General features: G+C 38.8%; 1 protein-coding gene across 1 annotated transcript in view; it reads left to right on the top strand.

Moving 5' to 3' along the window:
• Positions 1 to 21,272, top strand: part of MTPN (myotrophin) — a 46,080-nt gene that overhangs the window by 11,784 nt on the left and 13,024 nt on the right. Inside the window, exons 2-3 of the mRNA XM_054849102.1 lie at positions 16,023 to 16,136; positions 17,297 to 17,380. Of these exons, the coding sequence (XP_054705077.1) occupies positions 16,023 to 16,136; positions 17,297 to 17,380 (198 nt within the window). The remainder of the gene's footprint in view (positions 1 to 16,022; positions 16,137 to 17,296; positions 17,381 to 21,272) is intronic.

Consider the following 21,272-nt stretch of genomic DNA (forward strand, 5'->3'; position numbering starts at 1 on the left):
GAAGTCAGGCAAAAACACCAAGAGGCCCCCATGGATGAACAAGGACGTCCTGGGCAAAGTCAAACAAAAAGGAAGCCTACAGAGGGTGGAAGCAAGGACAGGTAGCCTGGGAGGAATACAGAGGAACTGTCCAAGCAGCCAGGGATCAGGTTAGGAAAGCCAAAGCCCTGATAGAAGTTAGTCTGGCCAGGGATGTTAAGGACAACAAGAAAAGTTTCTATAGGTATGTTAGTGATAAAAGGAGGACAAGGGAAAATGTGGGTCCCCTCTGGAATGAGACAGGCAACCTGGTTACGCAGGATATGGAGAAGGCTGAGGTACTCAACGACTTCTTTGCCTCGGTCTTCACTGGCAAGTGCTTGAGCCACACTGCCCAGGTCACAGAAGGCAAAGGCAGGGACTGGGAGAATGCAGAACCACCCACTGTAGGAGAAGATCAGGTTCGAGAATATCTAAGGAACCTGAAGGTGCACAAGTCCATGGGACCTGATGAGATGCATCCATGGATCTTGAGGGAACTGGCGGATGAAGTGGCCAGGACACTCGCCATCATATTTGAGAAGTCCTGGCAGTCCGGTGAAGTTCCCACCAACTGGAAAAGGGGAAACATAACCCCCATTTTTAAGAAGAGAAAAAAGGAAGACCCAGGGAACTACAGGCCGGTCAGTCTCACCTCCATGCCTGGCAAGATTATGGAGCAGACCCTCCTGGAGACTATGCTCAGGCACATGGAAAACAAGGAGGTGATTGGTGACAGCCAACACGGCTTCACTAAGGGCAAATTGTGCCTGACAAATTTGGTGGCCTTCTATGATGGGGTGACAGCATCAGTGGATAAGGGAAGGGCAACTGACGTCATCTACCTGGACTTGCGCAAGGCATTTGACACTGTCCCGCATGACATCCTTGTCTCTAAATTGGAGAGACATGGATTTGATGGATGGACCATGTGGTGGATAAGGAATTGGCTGGATGGTTGCACTCCAAGAGTTGTGGTCAACGGCTCAATGTCCAAGTGGAGACCGGTGACGAGTGGCGTTCCTCAGGGGTCGGTACTGGGACCGGCACTGTTCAACATCTTTGTCGGCGACATGGACAGTGGGATCGAGTGCACCCGCAGCAAGTTTGCTGACGACACCAAGCTGTGTGGTGTGGTCAACACGCTGGAGGGAAGAGATGCCATCCAGAGGGACCTTGGCAGGCTGGAGAGGCGGGCCCGTGCGAACCGCGTGAAGTTCAACAAGGCCAAGTGCAAGGTCCTGCACGTGGGTCGGCGCAATCCCAAGCACGACTATAGGCTGGGCGAGGAATGGATTGAAAGCAGCCCTGAGGAGAAGGACTTGGGGGTATTGATTGATGAGAAGCTCAACATGAGCCGGCAGTGTGCGCTTGCAGCCCAGAAAGCCAACCATGTCCTGGGCTGCATCAAAAGAGGCGTGACCAGCAGGTCGAGGGAGGTGATCCTGCCCCTCTACTCCGCTCTTGTGAGACCCCACCTGGAGTACTGCATCCAGCTCTGGGGGCCCCAGTACAGGAGAGACATGGAGCTGTTGGAGAGAGTCCAGAGGAGGGCCACGAAGTTCATCAGAGGGCTGGAGCACCTCTCCTATGAGGACAGGCTGAGAGAGTTGGGATTGTTCAGCCTGGAGAAGAGAAGGCTCTGGGGAGATCTAATTGCAGCTTACCAGTACCTGAAGGGGGCCTACAGGAAAGATGGTGAGGGACTGTTTATCAGGGAGTGTAGTGACAGGACAAGGGGTAATGGCCTTAAGCTGAAGGGAGAGTAGACTTAGATTAGATGTTAGAAAGAAATTCTTTACTGTGAGGGTGGTGAGGCACTGGAACAGGTTGCCCAGAGAGGTTGTGGAGGCCCCATCCCTGGAAGTGTTCAAGGCCAGGTTGAATGGGGCTTTGGGCAACGTGGTCTAGTGGAGGGTGTCCCTGCCTGTGGCAGGGGGATTGGAACTGGATGATCTTTGAGGTCCCTTCCAACCCAAACCATTCTATGTTTCCATGATTCTATGATTGATAGTGTCATCTGTTGTCAGTCTGCTGATGGGGTAGTACTGAATTACTGAGACCTCATTTGATTTCTGGTTTAAGTATGGTTGATGTCTGCTGTTTAGCAATCATCTGGCACCCATGTGGACTGGAATATTTTCTGTTCAGTATAGCCCTAGAGTGAGGATCATCCAAATCATACCAAAATGCAGCAGTGTTAAAACATGGAGTCTGGCCGATCACTTCTGGAAGAAAAGCTCTTTTAGGGCAGCTCAGTGTTGCCTCTGAAAATGGACACTGTGCTGTGTTCAATGGATACAGTACTTAACACATCTCTTTAGAGTGAACATTAGTTTTATGTCAACTTAAGGTATACAGTAATTAGATCTGGCTATGATTCTTTAAGAATTAGTGGTTAAATGGTTTTATTTTCCATTGTACCCCCCTGTATTGTGTCTGATAGACAAGCCCTGATGCTATAACTAAAACATTTTAACTTTAATTCCAAATTCTACCAATTTTTCTAAGCAGAGGTAGCTTAGAAAGTGTCTGATCATCAGCTGTTTCAGTTCATGATTTATTTGGCACACTAACATTCATCAATTAAAGTAATACTCTAGACAGAGAGTCTCTTGTTAGAAGTAGTAATACCTTTGTCTGCCGCAGCTGATTCTGTCAGAACTAGTTGCTGCAATTGCTCTGAGCTGTTGCTTAACTAAGAGGTGAGTGCTTTTGGACAAAACTTTCAAATAGGACTTCATAAGAACTAAGAGAAGCTGCAAAACTGGTCCCTTCATTCCTGTTTCATCACTTGCTAATGCAAATAGTGAGTCGTTTCTACTATTTCTCATTCAAGTCTTAGTTACGTTAAGGATATGGGGGGAGAGAACAACAGTTTTTTCAATAATGCACATTCGACACATCTCTGAAGCTGGGATTGCAGCACAAGTTTCTAGAAGCTCTAGCTAGGAAACAGTAGGTTCATTATTGTTCTACAGAACAACTCATGTATCAGGTTTGCTTGTCTTTAAAAATGCTGATACAAGAACTGAAGCACAGATGGCTCAGTAGTTCAGTTTATTTACTGGTTTGTTTCTGGAATCCATATTCTTTTGACTGAGACAAAGGACTTCAGATTGCATTTGATTATGGTGGATAAGCTGGGTACTTGTTTACCACTCACAAATAAAACCTGCAAAGTACACTTGTTAAGTACCTTTTTGTTGGCTTAAGCCAAAATAAGTATAAGGGTGCTTATAAAAGCTTTTCAGAGTACGTTATCATATCAAGATAAGCAAAATACAGCATCAGGTTCATAATTCATTTTCTTGAGTAGACCAAATATTGGTGTTAGTAGTAGTTGAGGCATCTAACAACATAGAGAATTGCAAAGTAGATATGCATTTTAAACGTAAATGGACATCTACATCTGTCTGCTCTGTTTGTAGAACTTGCTGCAAAATGCCAACTGGAGAGACTCATGCTATCATCAGAACAGATACCTCTTTTTGATAAACCAGGGAGGGTCTTTTAGTGGGAATGTTATGCTGAAATTCTTGGAGTAGCCTTTTTTTAGCTTTTTAAATACTGAAGCTCAGATGGATGTGGCAAACAAAACTAATAGCAGAGACTAGATGTGGATCCAGAACAGCAATGAAAACTTGCTACTGATGTCTGCAGCCTCTTCCACAGAGATATGACTTTGTGTATTCAAGAGGTTCTCTTCTCAACATCTGTTAACTTGATTTTGCTTTTTGATAATCATCTACAGGATTTCTTACGGACATTTTTGCTATTTCTGTTTGTTTCACTAAGATATGGTAGGAAGAAGGTGTAAAGACAGCTTGTCCCAAATGTTCCCCAAAGCATATAGGGTAGAAAGAAGACAACTGGGAGAAAATTCCTTGTTGCTCCAGGTTATGAAATTTAGAGGATGAGGAATAAAAAACCCAGCAGTGTTAAAAAGCATTATTAAATATCTCCTACCAAGAACACAAAGATAATCAGTGGAAAGGCTTAGCTAATGCTGTTGCTCTCAGCTGTTAGACAAAAACCAAATAACTTATAGATCCTCTGAAATTCTCTAAGTGGAAAGTAGTTATCGAATACAGTAAATCTAGGTCATTTGCTTCTGTTCAGTTGTCCACAGACAACTGTGGTCCACTCAGGCTGCAGTTGGAAAACTACTGGAATGGTCGGAATTTGCTGAACTACTGAGCAGGAGCAGCAGTAGTCTCTCTGCTGCAGGCCGAATGAGACGTGGTTACATTCATTTTAGTGGACTGAAAGTAAGTAATTTTTGAAAATATAGAGGATTTAAATGAAAACTTGGATCCTGCACAAAATTTTTGCAGTTGCCATGGGAAACTGCCTACTTGCAGTTACAATAAGTTGATTTCTCAGCTTTGGCAGGAACTTACTGCTGTTTTTTAACTGAAGAAATCTGCTTCAAAATCATAAACAGGTCACAAGTTACAACACTTAAAATTTTTTTTTTTCCTTCCCTTTCTGCTCTTTGGACTTAACCCAGCCTTTGAGTTACTTCACCATGTTCCACTCCTGCTCTTAGGTTGAATATTGACCTTGGGCAACAGGGTCATTTTTCTTGTGAATCAGAAGATAGAGACAAGAAAACTTGAGGCTCAATAATCTTGCTGAGCAGAATATATAGAAAACTGTATAGAAACTTCTCCTTAGGCCTTCTGCATTGTTTGCTGAGCAATTTTTTCAATGCATCAAGTTGGCTGGAAAGGTGGAATTTATCTTTCATTTGCTCTGCCCAATTCTTAGTTCTGCAATCCCTAAAGTGTTTTATGTCAAGTTTTTTCCTCTTACAGGAAAAAAAAATGTACAAAAGTTTAAATAATATGCTGCACTGACTTGTGTTATGAACTGGTCATTTGAATTGTTCTTGTTTCCGATTAATAAAAATGGAAAGGAATGTGAAAATGGCATGTTAGTCTAAGGTTATGATGAAATACTCAGAAGCTTACAAAAAGGTTTCCTTGTCTAAGGTACTAGTCTAGTGGTTCAGTTATCTTCAGGTATGTATTAAGACAGCTGATATGAGGGGATGTCTACTGTAGCAATTTAAAACTGAGTCAGTTTCAGTAACAGATGTAGATATTTAACCTCTCTGCTCTACCCAGCAGAAACTGCGTCAGGCTTGTGTTCCGTTTCAGTTACTATGACAAAATCGTATAACCAGCTTGGAAGAAGAGATTAATTTACCGTCCCCGCTACTTGAAGATGTTTTGAATACTGTTAATTTTAACACTTGAAAACTAGAAATAAGTTGTTTGTTTGTGGTGGGTTTTGGGCGGTGGGGTTTGTTTTGTTGGGTTTTTTTTAAGGAAAAGCCATTAGGCCTGAGTTACTGAATTCATTTTAAGAGTGTTTCTATCAGTAATGTCCAAGGACCTGTGAAAGTGCTAGTGTGGATTTTGATTGGTTAAATCAGTTTATATTTCAGCAGGAACGAAAACTACTACTTGAAAGTCAATGCTGCTTTTTAGACCCTGAGGCTATTCTATAGGAGGGAAAAACTCAGTTGAACTACACCACCACTTCAAAAAACTGGAATGTTGTAGGATTGTTGAACTGAAGGCCTAAAGTACAGACTAGGTGAATACTTTTATATAGTGAGCTCTGTTAAGAACTAGTGTTCTATAATGCTGTCAGGTTTCTTCAACATATTTTACGGAAATACATATATTGGAACGAGAGACACCTACAAATCCAGCTTTGAGTTAAGGTTAGCAGTATCTGAATCTGCTCTTTGGCAGCCTTAAGGTGAGAACTAGGGTTACAGAATGGTATACATATGGGACTGCTCCAGAGGCAGACTGAGGAGGATGAAAGCCCACTCCATCAGGTCATATGAGGAATCAGGGCTCTCTGCACGTAAGTCTAAGGAATGTTTCAATAGTAAGATTTCAATAGTGAGAAAACTGAGGTAGTAGAATTTGACTTTTCAGTGGTAAACCTCAGCTTAGTTTTTTGTGCTGGCAAAAGTAAAAAATGAGAGGTTTCCTTGTGTTTAGTTCTTCTCAAGTCTAAAGACAGTTGAAAACCAAACCAGGGTATTTGAGGCTCCAGTTCTATGCTTAAGCAATTGATTGGTGGAAGAGTACTTCAGGGGAGGTGAGCTATAAAATTCAGTTGCTATGATAGAAGATCACATTGCCTTTTTTTGGTGGTGTTTGAATGTAGACGAGATGATACTGCAACCTGAAAAGTAAAGGTTAAGATGCTTCAGAGGCCTTTCTTTGCACTCTGGGACTTGCTCATGAGAATGAGAAATGTTGAGATATAGCCTTGAAAAGCACTTACTTGGACATACAGCTTATGTCCTTGGTCACATATTTTGAGGAATTTGTAACCAATACACAGAGTTATTCAGAAGGTGAAAGGAAAATGGTCCACTGAGAGGAATATTCAAACATTACGCAAATGTGCAGGGGTTGGTCATATGACAGTTGAAGTTTAATTGAAGTTGAAACTACCAGGAATCTCAAGGGCAGTAGAAGGGGCTAGTGCATTCATAATGAAAGGAAGGCAAAGGAAGGAAGAATGTTCCTGATGAATCTGAGAAAGCAAACATCACACTCATTCAAGAACAGTGAGAAGGAAGATCTGAGGAACTGTGCGTAGGTCAACTTAGCCTCAGGCTCTGGGAAGGCTATGGAGCAAATTCTTCTCCTCCCAAAATCCATTTGACACTGTAAGGATGCAGCAAGAGACCAACTTGAAGTTTGTGATGTATGAACTGGGAAAGTGGACTGTAAAATTGGTGGAAAATTGGCTGGGCTGTTGGATTCAAAGGGTCATGATTGGCAACATCTCTTCTGAGTGGTGCCCAGTTACCAGTGGCATCTATCAAGGGTTGGTATTAAGCAATACTACTGTATTGCTTAATATTTTTATCGGTGACCTAGCCAATGGGATGTCTTTACCAGTCAGGGCAATAGGATAGAAAGAAGTAAACCCATGTACCTGTACAAGTTGGGAACTAATTGACTAGGTAGGAACTTTTTAGAAAAGGACTTCAGAGTCCTGATGGACATCAAACTGCAGATGAGTCTGCAGTGTGCCGTTGCATTAATGAAGGCCAGCAGCATACTGGGCTGTAACAGCAAGAAAATAGCCAACAGGTTGAAAGAAATTTTTCCCTTCTTACCACTTCTGAGGCTGCATGAGAGCACTGCGTCAGTTTCTGGGCTTCCTAGTACAAGAAAGGCATTAACATACTGGAACATGTTCAGAGTCAAGAATTTGGGGGCCATCAAGATTGCTGAGGACATACAAAGAGATGCTGTTAGAATTGTGGTGGTTTTGTTTTTGTGGGGTTTTTGTAGGTGGTTGGTTTTGGTGGGGTTTTTTGTGTGAAAAAGAAAAGATAAAGGGAAGACTTTATTGTTGTCTTTGTGTACCAAGGTCAGGATATAGAGAAGTTTGCTTAGATGTGCACAGTGAAAGTGTAAGAGGCAACAGTTCCAGTTGGAATATGAGAAAATCCATTTAGGTATACGACAAAAATATTTCACTGAGAATGATCAAGCCCTCGGAAGGGCTTGTGCCTAGAGAACTTGTGGAATCCTCTGTTCTCTGAGTTGTATGGAACTGAGCTGGGCAATGTCCTGAGCAGCCTGATGTGATTTGACCTACCTCGAGTAGGTGTTGGACTAGATAACCTCCAGAGTTCCCTTTCAGCCTTAAATAGTCTGTGATTCAATGAGTCAGTAGACTTACAAGCTTGTAGAATTAAACTGTTCTTATATTTTTAGATTATTAGTCAGGTCTTGGGAAGTGTGATACTTGAGTTTTCCCTCATTACCACCAGTGTCTGACCCATGGATTAGTTATGTAAAAACATCATCTTGTGTTTTTACTGTTACAGTAAATAAAATAAGGGCAATTTTTGTTTGATTTACAATATTCTTAAGCTCATAATTATTTTAGAAATTGTAGAATGATTGATCTTAAATAAGAAAAGTATGTAGATAATGGGGTTTTTTGGTTCTTTTTGCTGCGTTGTTTTCAAGGATTTTCAATCAAGGTATTTAGATCTGCAGTGCTAGAGAGGTAATTTTTGGTTAAGATGAGCCCCAGAGCTGACGTGATAGCAGTAAACTGTTGAAAAGTCTGTGAACATATAATTGAAACAAACATAGGTTAAGCAGTGAACTTTGACTTAAATACTTAAAATACAAGCATTTTGAGAATACAGGTAGAATGACAAAGATAGCTAAATGTGTTTTTATCTTCAGAGTAGTTGTATGTTGTTTGGTTTTGGTTTGTGTTAAAAAAATCTTTCCAGAGGTGGATGAATCTGGAAAAAGTTATACTGAAGAATGAAGGGATGTGAGCTGACTCAAACTTTGAGAAAAGGAAGGAGAGTATTAGGGGAAGATTAATACACATTAGTTCCTCCATATCCCCCACATCCCCGTTGTGGAAATGCAAGATATTCTGCTAAACCCTGTTTTAGTATATGGCTAATAATTTTTTTCGAAGCGTGGTTTGTCCAAATTTGCTCTCCCTTCAGAAGACTAAGTAATACATTGCTCTTAAGTGATTTCAAAGCTCAGGTTATCTGTGTTCCACTTTGAAACATAAAACTTACTCTTTCAGGCAATTAGGTGTAAAAACTAAAAATGAGTTAGATTGGAAGGAAAGATATCATGCAGTGAATACCAATATAGTTTCTATTATGTTAATATGTTTCAGTATCCAACAGCATAAATTGCAGTTTACTTCTGCCAATTGCATTTTACAAAGTTAAAATTAAAATCAGGACATCTGACCGTGCTATTTTCAGTCAGAAGGGCATCTCTGGATTCAGAATATCACAATGTAAAAAAAAAAAAAAAATTTACATTTCAGTTACACCTCCATCATTGGTATTGGGTGTATCAAAGCTTACCTAGCTATCTACTAGGCATTTTTTTAAGATATCTTGTGAAGATGAACATAGAAAGCAGATGTTACACTGAATTTCACCTGTGTGTTTTCAAATGTTTGTTCTGGCATAAAATTCCAGGAGAGTTTTTTTTTGTTGTTGTTAAACCATGCACTTCAAAGTGAAGAAAGTTGCTAACGTTGCATAAAGGAATATTACACATGTGATCCTTCTGGTATAAAGGCCATGCACTGTGATATGACAAAGAAACAAAAAGGTACAATACCTAAATTTTACTTTTCTTTCATCTGCACATATTTTCCTGTTGTTCCTACACCTGAAGAATACAAATGCTCGAAATCTGAGATGCCCCTGCTTTCCCTAAGTTGAATTCTTCAGATCTTTTGCTATAGATCTGTACAATGAAATTGGTTGGAAATACTTCTGATGAACTATCACTCAATCTCTTTGTTGAATTTTTAAAAACAAGTACAACCAATGTGAACAAAGGTTTGTGGGGAAGATAGTAAAATATGAAGTGTTCAGAAGTAGTATTCTCAGTGTGCAGTAAGATATTCCAAATATCTCATCCATAAGACTTTAACTTTTCTTTCTATAAAGAGGATTTTTCATTCTTTCCCACCTGGACAACAATAAAGCTATTGCTATATTTTGAATGTCAGAGTTATCTAACACTTTATAAGAGTGACTATCCTTTGTATGTGAAAAGATGGAAGTAAGCAATAGACTGTACAGTGAGTTCATTTTTTTCCAGAGTTATGGAGACAGGAGTTACCCAGTAGTGTAGCTCCTTGTGCTCTAAAGACATCTGACTGCATGGAATCTGGTTTCCTTCACTAAAACTGGAATGAAAGGAGTGCATGAAATGGGGATGTAGTTATTTCTGCATGACAGGATAAGTACAGATGGGGATATGGAGTTGTTTCTAAATATGAAAGAGCATTTTAATGCCACCAGTATTACAGATACTGCTCTACAAATACAATTAACCTATGCAATAGGATTTAATGAGGTCACAATTTTCAGTTTCTATTCCTGTGGTAGAACTGCAGTGTAAATCCCAGCTACTTACTTCTTGTGTGTTCAGGTGCCAAGTGGTGAATCAGATGAAGGAACAGATTCAGCTGGAAAAAAGAAAACTATGAAGTTAATTCTCAGTCTGATTAGTTCCCTCATTGGATTCATTGTTCAGCCACTAATTCTGATGCAGGGGTGGGAAGGATCAAACTGTGGCTAAGAGTAGTGATACTGTAACTGCTGCACAGGAGAAAATTGGTGCTAAACTGATGGGTGAGCTGTGACACTAATAGCATGGCAGTAATGTTCTAGAGCAACACTACTGGCAAACTACAGTGCCCAAGTGAATAGCTGGCTCAGGTTCGGTTTCAGTTGGTGTGCCACTGCAAAGTAAGCCTGTCATTGAAGCACATGGAGTATGCTGTAGGGATGCTAGAGTGGCATTGGATGAGTTTAGTTTAGCTCATTTAGCTTTAAGTGTTGATGCTTTTGAAACTGGCAGGAACTGGGAAAGGAGGGAGTTAGCAGGTAAAGCTAGACCAAGGGAGGCATGGAGGTCTGTGTAATAGAGCCTAAAAAAAAGCTGGGCGCTGTTCAGGGGACAGTGTCAATTTAGTTTGGTTAAATAATCTGCCTGGAAAATAATGAGCTTTAGAACTTGTAATTTATGACTAAACTTGTTCATTCAACATTTTCAATGAGCTGATGTAATAATGTGCACTAGGGACAAAGTCAATGAAATCTGATTCATTCTTTTAACTAGGGCTGCAAAAGAATAAGGAACTAAATTTGCCAGAACTTATTCAAGGCAGCTGTTAAGGTGCAGATCCTTCCAGATCACTCTGGGACATCCAACAGGCTTGACAGGAGGGCAGCTTGGCTGTCAGGCAACTTCTCTCTGAGCTCTGATAGAAGGAGGGGCAACATGAAAAGTGGAATTGGGGTGGGTAACCAAGAAGAATATAGTCCTTTCCCAGGGCGTGCAGGGATGGAACTAAAAAAGCCAAAGCTTGACTGGAGTTAAACTGGAAAAGGACATGAGATGCAACCAGGATTTTTATGTAGGTATATTGGCAAGAAAAGGTAGAGCAAGGAAAATGTGTGTGATAGAGGGTGGTGGAAGAATTAAGTTCAAGAGTAACTAATTTTGACAGTACTCACTTAAGACATTAGTTAGAACAGATCTTTTTATGGATTGAATTGCTCCATTACAGAAAGTAGGTAATAGCTACATTTGGAGAATGCTATAATGAGCCCTACTACTAGTTATTTAAAAAGCAGAGAAAACTCTTGAAAATACTTAGAACTGAACTTCAAATTTTTATTTTTCTGTTCTTCACTGAAAAGTTGATAGCTAGTTTTTGACTGAAGCTGATACTTAAAGTCCTAAATTAATATTCTGCTGTTATCCATGTAGGTGAGTTTTCAAAGTAGGACATAAGATCAGTGTGTTATAAAAATCTTATTTCATGCTGTTTTGTTTAGTAATTTGAGATTCACACAGAGGCTTTTCTTTACCTTTAATCAGATTTTAATAGAGGGGATTAAAGCAGATCCCTGCTAACTGCTGGTTCTGATGTTTCATGTGTTGAACCAGCTTTTAATGTTATTGCGTAGCTGGTGCTCCAGGTCTTTGATCTGCAAAGAAAAACATTACTGATGCGGTTTATGCTAGACTTAGCCTTAAATGTCTAAGTAAACTCAATGTTTTCTGGAAGGTCATTGAAGAGGTGATTGTGTCTTTCCTCTTGCAAGGGCAAATTCTTTGCTGAGGCTTTGCACAAACTTTTGCACAATTTTTAGTGAATTTGTAGGTCCACTCTAGAAAGTGAAAATAATATTCTTTCAGGAGAGGTATGGCCTTTGACGGAAGGTGTATTTTATTTTGAGGTTGATATGATTCTTTGATTCTGACTTAATTACGTCTCCTTCAAAGTACCCTCGTAACTATTAACCTTGTTACTGCTCTGTTAAACTCTAGAAGATGGCAAAACTTCTGGGAGAATTGTTCTGGCGCTTTTTGTCTCATATACGTAAGATTTTGTTCCTATGGGCATAAAGGAAAAATCATGCTGCTCTTTGGCAGTTCATGTGGGTTCTGACTGTGTTTGAGAGAGGACTTAAATCTTGACCTTATGCTTAGATTTTCTTTTATCGTATGAAGATGTGAATCAGCGTTTGGAGCTTGTTGCTATAGTTACAGTATGTAATTTCTTTGCTAATGTGAATCCTTGAAATCTCTAGTGCATTCTCTAGTTATTAACTTTTTAGATGCCACAATAAAGAGAAGATGTTTCCTATACAAAATGTGATCTGTCATGGCTGACCAGTCTCTCAGTGCTGAGAGCCCAACTGCCCATGTAAGTCAACATCTCTCCCTGGCTTAGCTGAACAGGATACTTCAAGTGGAGGAGCAAGAGAATCCAACTTGAAGTGCTCATCTGGTGAAGACAAAAATCAACACCCACAGTATTGTATATCCTAAGCTTGAAGGAGAACAGCGGCTTGTTTAGATAATCTTTGACAACCTTATCTAGGATATTATATGTGTTTCACATCACCGTCTAGCCTAATAAAAGGTTTATTGTTGCAGCTGTGGTAACTACTGTCTTTGGCACCAGTGTGCTACCAAGTTGGATCATGAGGGTTTCAAGCAGTTTTCTGACTTTCCCATTTTATAGGTGATTTTATATGTAACTTGTATCTTGGAGACTTAATTCAGCACATAAATGGTAGCTGGTGTAGATAAAGATTGAAACTTTGTCTTTAATTGAAATTCTATTAAAAGTCGATACTTCCATGCCTAAAGGCACTTTCTCTTTGCAAAAGTGTAGCTATAAGGATATTCTTGTGAATTTTATAACAGCTTGTCTTTAATCTGAATAATTTGTGTTTAGGGGTTTTTTTAGTTGACCTGTAAAACTTCCACTGAAACTGTTTAGTCTTCCAGAATGATACTTCCTCTGAAAAAGAATTAATTTATTGTTTCCATGGATACAGATAGAGCTCTAGACCTCTCCAAACCTTTTTGATTGTGCACCCTATCGGTAAAAAAAATAATTGAGTATGCACCACCAATATCTGTATATTTATTTATAAATGATACACATGTACTACTGTATTAATCTATTATGTACATAATAAAACATGCCCAAAAATGGAAATTAAAGATGAGATAGAGTAAATAAAACACTATTTTTACAGTGCAAAAATATTTTCTTTTTACACCTCAGTGGATTGTCTTGCACACCTCTCCAGGTTTTCACACCCCACTTTGGAGACCACTGCTCTTCCTATGGGCAGATGCCCTAGGGTACATAAATAAGAGATCTAAAGGTCAGAGAAATTATCTATGAGGAGTCCTGCAAGTTTTCTGACATATGTGTTAGAGACTGCATTTAAAGCAGGTGCTTGTGCCAGGGTTTGATCCCTGTATATGAAATAGATTGATTTGTCTTCCCTTCCTACTTTTATATGTCTTGAACTGGGAATAGGAAAGGCCAAATGAAGTTTTATAACATTCAGTGGTCTGTTTTACAGTGGCTTTTCACATCCAAGAAACAATTGGATATTTGACTTTGTTTATTGCAGAACCTAGGAGTGCTTGCTTTATTTTTTGTAACTTAGTTGATATCTTTGTTCTCTTAATTTGGACTAAAATGTTCTGATGTTTGACTTTGAATGCTGTTGATATTTTTTTTTTAGTCTTAGTATTCAAATCCACATAGTCTATGTTTGGGACATCTTTACAGACACTTTGCTAGATATTAACCTATAAACAAGCTTTTGTCTTTAAGGGAAACTTAGAAAACTTGGGGTTTGGGTGTTGATTGTTTTTATATATATTTTTTCCTCTTCCAAAAGTTCATTGTCCAGCAGGAATCTATTCCACAGCCAGTTTAGGAGGGAGCAGGGCAATCTGGTATATTCTTTAAAAAGGAAAAAAAAACCCAAAAAACCTATAGTGTAAACCATTCAGGCAAATAATATTTATAAGCTTAAGAAAGGGGAGCTGCTTTGGACTGTCCTAATCTTAAGACATGATGATTCTAAATTTCTTTGAAATGTGAACTTTGTAGCTTTACTGTGTTCTGTCCCAGGAGTTAGTTTGCTTGTCCTTTTCCCTTACCCCTTTATTTACAATGTCTTAGCATGTGTCGGACATGGCAGGAGTTTATAGAGCCTGTTTTGGGGCAGTAATTGTGTGGCTTTTACATGGCTGGCTTCCTAAATTTCTGCATCCCACTCCTTGTGTTTCTGCAAACATCATGTGTTATTCAAATGCCATTGTTTTCAAATTGATGGGTAGTAATGAGATATGAATAAGAACGTAGATAGGGTTAACTTCCTAGATAAGCTAAGTATATGCTGCTGCCTTATGTACTTTTCAGACCAGTGTGTCTGTCTATATGCTGTTAGTGTACTGTGATCTGGATTTATTTTTACTGAAGCACAGTTATGTTAACATATCCCCACCATCATTTTGTAGTGAAATTCAGCAAAAGAGAAGTTACATCACAGTACTGTTTATCAGTAAAGTTGTTGCAGATCGTTAGACCTTCAGTTAGTCATATTGGAATTTTACACTATGAACTACTGTACAGTGTTGATAATCCACATAGCTAGAGCTGTGTGCACTTTGTTTAGAAGTACAATTTGTTGCTGTTCTGAAAATCATAGATAAAAGTAAAGCTTTTTCCTGATGTCCAACATGCTTCAGAAGCCATAGCCATATTTCAGGGTCAGTAACAGCAGTTACAGAGTTATTTTCATTGTGCTACTTCATGCTACTTTGAAGTCAGAACCTTCAGTAGTGTGAGAACCAGGTCCTGACCTCTGAGACCACAGAACGAACAGTGTTGTAGTTAAACACCTGAAGTTAAACACTGTTGTGTTACTTTGACTTTCAGCAGGGTATATTATGAGAAGAATTGAATATTGTATTGATAGGAGAGGAGAATTCTGAGGTCGTCTTGTTATTTGGCCGGTAGTATTTATACTGTGTTATTCTGATAACATAGAACATCAAATGCAGAACAAGACTTCCTTCTGACCATCTCCTTTTCCATTCTCAGAAGGGAGGTGACGTCTGGAAAATGTATGCCAAGCCCTTTATTCTGTGAACTTTAGTCTAGAGATTTGGGGCAGGAGTGAGGGAGCTGCAGGGGCTCATTAGAGAAGTATGAATTGGTGCTGCAGCTGAAATTCTTCTCATTGTTTTTCTGTGGAGAAGCAGGACTTAAATATGATGCTAAATTTATCCACTCCCTAAAATACTAACAGTACTTGCACATACGAACAAGTAGTCACTTATCACATGGCTTGTCAGTATTTGGTTTCCAGTAACTTCTTGTCATTACTGAAGTGCAGCAAATCAGTTTATCCTTAGTTGCACAACCCAAGGTGAAGAAACAAAGCTGCTTAGGCACTCAGTAAATTAAATTTTGTTTACGCCTTAAGACATGTCTCAAGCCACTAGTACAAGTAGCATTAGAATACAACTTCCTGTGTCCTGATTTGGTTGACTGTCTTCAGACTTTTTTGTGTCAGGAAGAGTTGGCAGGTGCTATTTATAAAATAGAATGCACAGTTTCATAATTGGGATTTAAGTTATGGATCATCTGTATTCACTTGCTCATAGTTATGATGCTGACTTATTTCTATGCATCTGGTTTCTCAGTGTGAAAAACTTCAATATGTGTAGAGGCAGGTAAAGTAATTTAGCCACATAACTAGGATCCCAGCTGCAGGGAAGGAAAAGCGAAATGAGCTAATGTGAGCATTTTTTACAAGCTGTAATAAGATTTGTTTTAATTTTTTTAATCACATGAGTTACCTAGTGCACTTGGGTACTTAGTACAGTTCAGATGCAGTGTGGAAGGAGGGACCAAGGTTGTTTTTACTATCTTAAATGCATAGATGAGCAAAAAGAAATCGAGCAACCTAATTTTCATTTTCCTTGGGCAGTTACTTATATTACTAGAACATTCTTCAGCATATATGAAGGTGTTGGATTTTTTTCAAGCTTTTCTTGGTATGTTGGCTCTAAAATTTTGCTTATTAGATTATGTTTACATTGAAGGGTGAAGATGTCAACCGGACACTTGAAGGTGGGAGGAAGCCTCTTCACTATGCAGCAGATTGTGGACAGCTTGAGATTCTGGAATTTCTGCTATTGAAAGGAGCTGATATTAATGTATGTACATCAAGTTGCAAACAGCTGTTAGGGTGTTAAGGTCGTCACGTCACACACACCCCCCCCACACCCCCCCCATATATATATAAAGGTTTGGTATAAGTGCCTGAATGGTTACTGAAAGACTTAGATCAAACTAAACAAAGTGATGCATTTAAAAATGTTTGAGAGGTGGTCTCCTAGAGGTTAGAAGCTTAAAATGTTATTAAATGTTTTTATTCTTTTTAGATACATTAGGAAAAGTTATTTGTAGCTATAAAAAGTTTAAATTTAATTTGACCATGATTAGATGTGATAACTTTCTTTAGAAAAATAAATCCAGTATTCATGAAATACATTTGTTGGAAGGGACTTCAGAAGATAGTGCAATATATCCTTGGCCAAGGCAGGATCAACTCTGTTTAAATTGGTGTGCTTCTCTCTTGGAGACATTCTAACTTGCACAAACTTAGTCATTTTGCCGTAGCTTGAAATGCGTGGCTTTTTGTCATGAAAAGACTTGGCTGTGCTGTATTGGCACTTCAAAATAGTGTAGTTCTCCATAAAGTGAAGTTTCTAAATACTTTAACCATACACCCCAAACACTGTGCTTTAGAATACTTTTCTGAAAGTTAATGTACAACACATACTAGCTTTAGTCCTTAACAAAATGGCTTGGATTTTTTCTTTGGTGCCTGGAAAGATTATCTCTTTCTCAGGAGTTCTGACTGGAGAGGAAGAAAAAGTAAGAACATTTCAGTTGCTCCATTTCTTCTTCTTTCCAGGGCTATAGTTTATTGCCCAAACAACATTTCAGCCAAAACTGGTTTCTGAAGTCAGGCTGGCTGAGGAATGGGAGAATTAGGAGTACTGTTTTTAAATTGGGCAAAATTTATCTGCTGAAACCCTGCAATTTCTATCATTGGCCTAAAAAAATAGACAAACTTTGGGATACCTAGAAGTCTTGTGGAAGAAATATCTTGCTGTTGCCTGACTTTTTTAAACAATGACTTTTCTTTTTCAAAAGGAGAGTAAAAGAATTCTGAAGGAATGCATTTCTGGATAATGTTCTTAAATCCTTACCTTCACTCTGCTGTTGACAAAATAAAATTAAAAAGTTAAGTGAAACCTTTCAATGCTGTGTGAAATTGTGCTTCGAATAACTGTGTCTCAATTTACAGGCTCCAGACAAACATAATATCACACCACTCCTATCAGCAGTCTATGAGGGACATGTTTCCTGTGTGAAATTGCTTCTGTCAAAGGTGAGATACAAATGTTTAGAACAAATTGTCATTTACAAAGTGTTTTACTGTGATTTTTTTTTTAGTAAGATTATAAAGTTCCAGATAAGTTCAGAACATCAAACAAATGCTGTTTATGTTGCTAAACTGGAGAAGGTACTCTGATTATGGAGAAGACAGTTGAAGGAGAAAGTTCCAGGACTTTTGCAGTGCAGCAAAAGTAGTCATAACCAATAAGAGACTGTTGTGAGCTCCAGCTAGAGAACAATTAATGGCAATTCAGGCAAGGGAAAAAAAATGTATTCCTTCAGCAGACAGGGAGGAGTGGGATTAGCTTTGGCAGCTGCTCAAGTGTTTCATGTGATGGAATCTCCACTGTGAAGTTGCTCAGAGGTGTGGTTTCCCTCTGCTTTTGCCAGATGACTGAAAACCCATCTGGGTTGGCAGAGTGAGGGGAAGTAAAAGTAGGAAGACAAGCTTTCTCTGTTATAGAGCTTGTAAATTTTGTCCTGGGGAGAATAAGCTTAATCTGTTTCTGTTCTCCCCTTGATTCATATTACAAAAGTGATCCATTTTGCAAAGCAGTAGTGAATTCAAGCAATGTTTTGTCTCCATTCATATGTGCTCCTTCTTGTTACACCTCACTTTGAAAAGAGGAGATTCATTGACTGAAAATGCACTGTTAACCCACTTAAATCATTTGGCCAAAGGATTTCATGCTGTGTAATGCTTTCATATGCCACTTCCCAGGTAAAATGGTTTTCCTTAACTGCTGTAATGCTGTTTGAATTTCACTATCCTTCACTTCTTTGATCCTGTCCGCTGTTAGTTATGCCTTTCTGCGAAGAAATGCTGTGACTGTTAGATGGACCATTTGAATCCTAAATTAACCTGCTTAAATTTGTTGTGAGGACAGATCCTTCATTTAGAATCCTTGTTTACTATGCTTTATTCCATGTTGTGTTTTCTTCCATTTCCATTTTGAAGTGTTTTGCATTCTAAATAATTTGCTCAAATACTAAATAAGATGCCTTAAAACTTGAGTTCACACAGGAGTTGTCTGGTAACTAGTAAGAGTTGTGCATTCATTGTAGTCTCTGTCAGAGAGGGCATTAAGTTCCTTCCTGCAGCAGCTATTTCTCACACAGCTTGTGAGAATGTATTGATTACTGTACTCACTACAACTTGAATGGAATTGGTTAAGCTCAACAGTCATGAAGATGAGGCAGTCTTGCAAAGATGTGCAGAATATTACAGGAAAGTGAACTTGGACTAGGAGATGAGGTTAGAAAAATGTTACTGCAACCAGATAGCTTGGGAAAGCTTATATTATTTTCAGATTTCTTCATGCAGAGCTAAATGTTGTACCACATCTGCTTGCTTCTGTTCACATGGGCTAGCTGATGAATTATTTATGAACTGGAACTTCGCTCATCAGCTCACTCTGATCGGATCTTATATGAAGAGGTTGTTCTTTCTCTTAATACAGTTATCTTATGACCCTTGTTTGAACCTCTGTTGTCACACTTTGTAACATAATCTGATTTCTTGTTCTTTGATAGCAGATACCTGGGAGATCAGGTAGTTCAACCAATATTGAAAGTTCTAAAAATTACTGACTGTTTGACTGTTTAATGTTCTTCCTAGTTACTTTTGGAGTGGCGTGTGTTTTATCAAAAATGCAGGACAGATATTGAATGTGTGATGTTAGTGTATGTAAATGGTGGAACTGCAAATGCTGGACCAATATATTTAAGATTTTTCTCTAAAGATGTTCTTTGTTGCTTTTGTAAATACTACACTTCTACTTACTGCTAAGCAGCTTCACTATTTTACGTGTACCTAGTTTCAGCTGCCTTCATTTATCTTGTTAGTTGATCTTGCATACATGGCCTCTGTCATAGAATATCCTTTAAGCTGTTGGACTAAAGTCAATAACCTCCTTAACATATTTTTAAGCAGAAAACCAAAAATAATTACTTTTTTGTATTTTTACAAGTTTTGAGAACCAGTCATCAGTGTATACTCCTTAGTGTGTTTGCATAGCACAAATAAAAAGGTTAGCAGTTTGATCAAGTTAAAATTATGTAAGGAATAAGAGATTGTTCCTCTTCACCTGCTAAGACTAGATTTAGTATAAATAATTCTGTTGGATGCAGTTGTTGATTTGGAAATTAAATTGTTTTAAGCTAACATTATGTACTGCCTTCTACAGTATATGAATTGTGAGGATGTTCGTTAACTGTTCATGTGAGACTTTTGAGCTATTGAGAGGAGAAGGGGTGTTCCAAGAAATGTTTGAGACATTAATCAGACATAAAAGGCAAAAAACGTATCTTAACATTTTTTCAAATTCAATACTTCAGCTTAGTTGAGGTGACCTCCAGGATTTTTGTAAACTTTCTGTTACTGTAGAAGATTCATTCATCTGATGGAAGTAAGCTGGTTACTCTTTTATGTAGTGTGACCACAGAGCATTGTTTAAAAGATCTTCCACTGAGAGCAGTACAAGCATTAAAAGTATTTGAGCATAATTCACTTTCAGAGGATAATAAATACATATAAATAGTAGAGACACAGAATCAAGATTCTAAGCTGTTAAACTGACTAGAATGATTAGTGGCCACTTGATCTTAAGCCAAAGTAACCTGGGCTGCTGCAAACCTGTGCTTTCTGTTGTTGAGACCAGTGATCATACAGTTGCACAGTGAAACACAGCCAAGCTTCTTCTAAGCTCATATTAGTAACAGTTTACGCTTGTAAGAGCTTAACTCGAAAAGTACTGGAGGACCTATGCTAGCTTTTATCAGTTCAGTCTCTACAGAAGTTTTTAATGTACATGTGACATGACTAATACGATTTTCTCTAGGTGATACTAAGATTGAAGTAATTACACCAACTGTTGTCCCTTAAAAAGCATCAATTTATTTTATGGAATTTCAAGTAACTTTCAGGAGGGCTTTCCTATGATAAAGCACAGTTTGTTACACTTGTTATTCCTCAGAAAGGACTGTTTTGGGGTTCTTAGCTAATGCTTATCACACTGTTTTGGGGTTCTTAGCTAATGCTTATCACACATGGAAGTTGAATGCTGTAATGACATTGTGTCTAAAATACAAATGACTTTTTGGAATAGTGAAGGCTGGTGGTTTATCTGGAAATCACTGGCAGCGTGTTTACAGCTAAATTGATAGAAACATAGAATCATTTAGGTTGGAAAAGACCCGGTAAACCTAGCACAGCCAAGTCCACTATTAAACCATGTCCCTAAGCACCACATCTACATCTCTCTTAACTACCTCCTGGGATGGTGACTCAACTACTTCCCTGGGCAGCCTGTTCCAATGATTGATAACCCTTTCATTGAAGAAGTTTTTCCTAATACCTAGTCTAACCTCCCCCGGTGGAACTTAAGGCTGTTTTCTCTCCTCCTGTCACTTGGGAGAAGAGACCAATACCCACCTCACGACAACCGCCTTTCAGGTAGTTGTAGAGAGTGATAAGGTCTCCCCTTGGTCTCCTTTTCTCCTGACTAAACAACCCCAGTTCCCTCAGCCACTCCTTGTAAGACTTGTGTTCTAGACCCTTCACCAGCTTCATTGCTCTTATTTGGATGTGCTCCAGCACCTGTGATGGCTTTGCACAGATCTACATTTGAAATGTGGTGGAATATGTAAGGTCATAAAAAGAAAGAGTTAAGGATGAGGATTTTTTAGGCCTGTAGCTGACGTCTGAGCTACAAAGCTTTTAATAATCCATTGAAATTTGGCTGATCCACTGGATGTGATGAGTCAAACTTTGTCCTTCATATACATTGCTTTTTTACTGGTAAGTTGGGGGAGAATTTCCAAGGTGAGCGCAGGGTGCTAGGATGACTTGAAATAGTTCTAATTCTGTTCCTTAACACCCTTTT

The sequence above is a fragment of the Grus americana genome, chromosome 1, assembly GCF_028858705.1.
Source record: "Grus americana isolate bGruAme1 chromosome 1, bGruAme1.mat, whole genome shotgun sequence".
NCBI classification, from domain to species: domain Eukaryota; kingdom Metazoa; phylum Chordata; class Aves; order Gruiformes; family Gruidae; genus Grus; species Grus americana.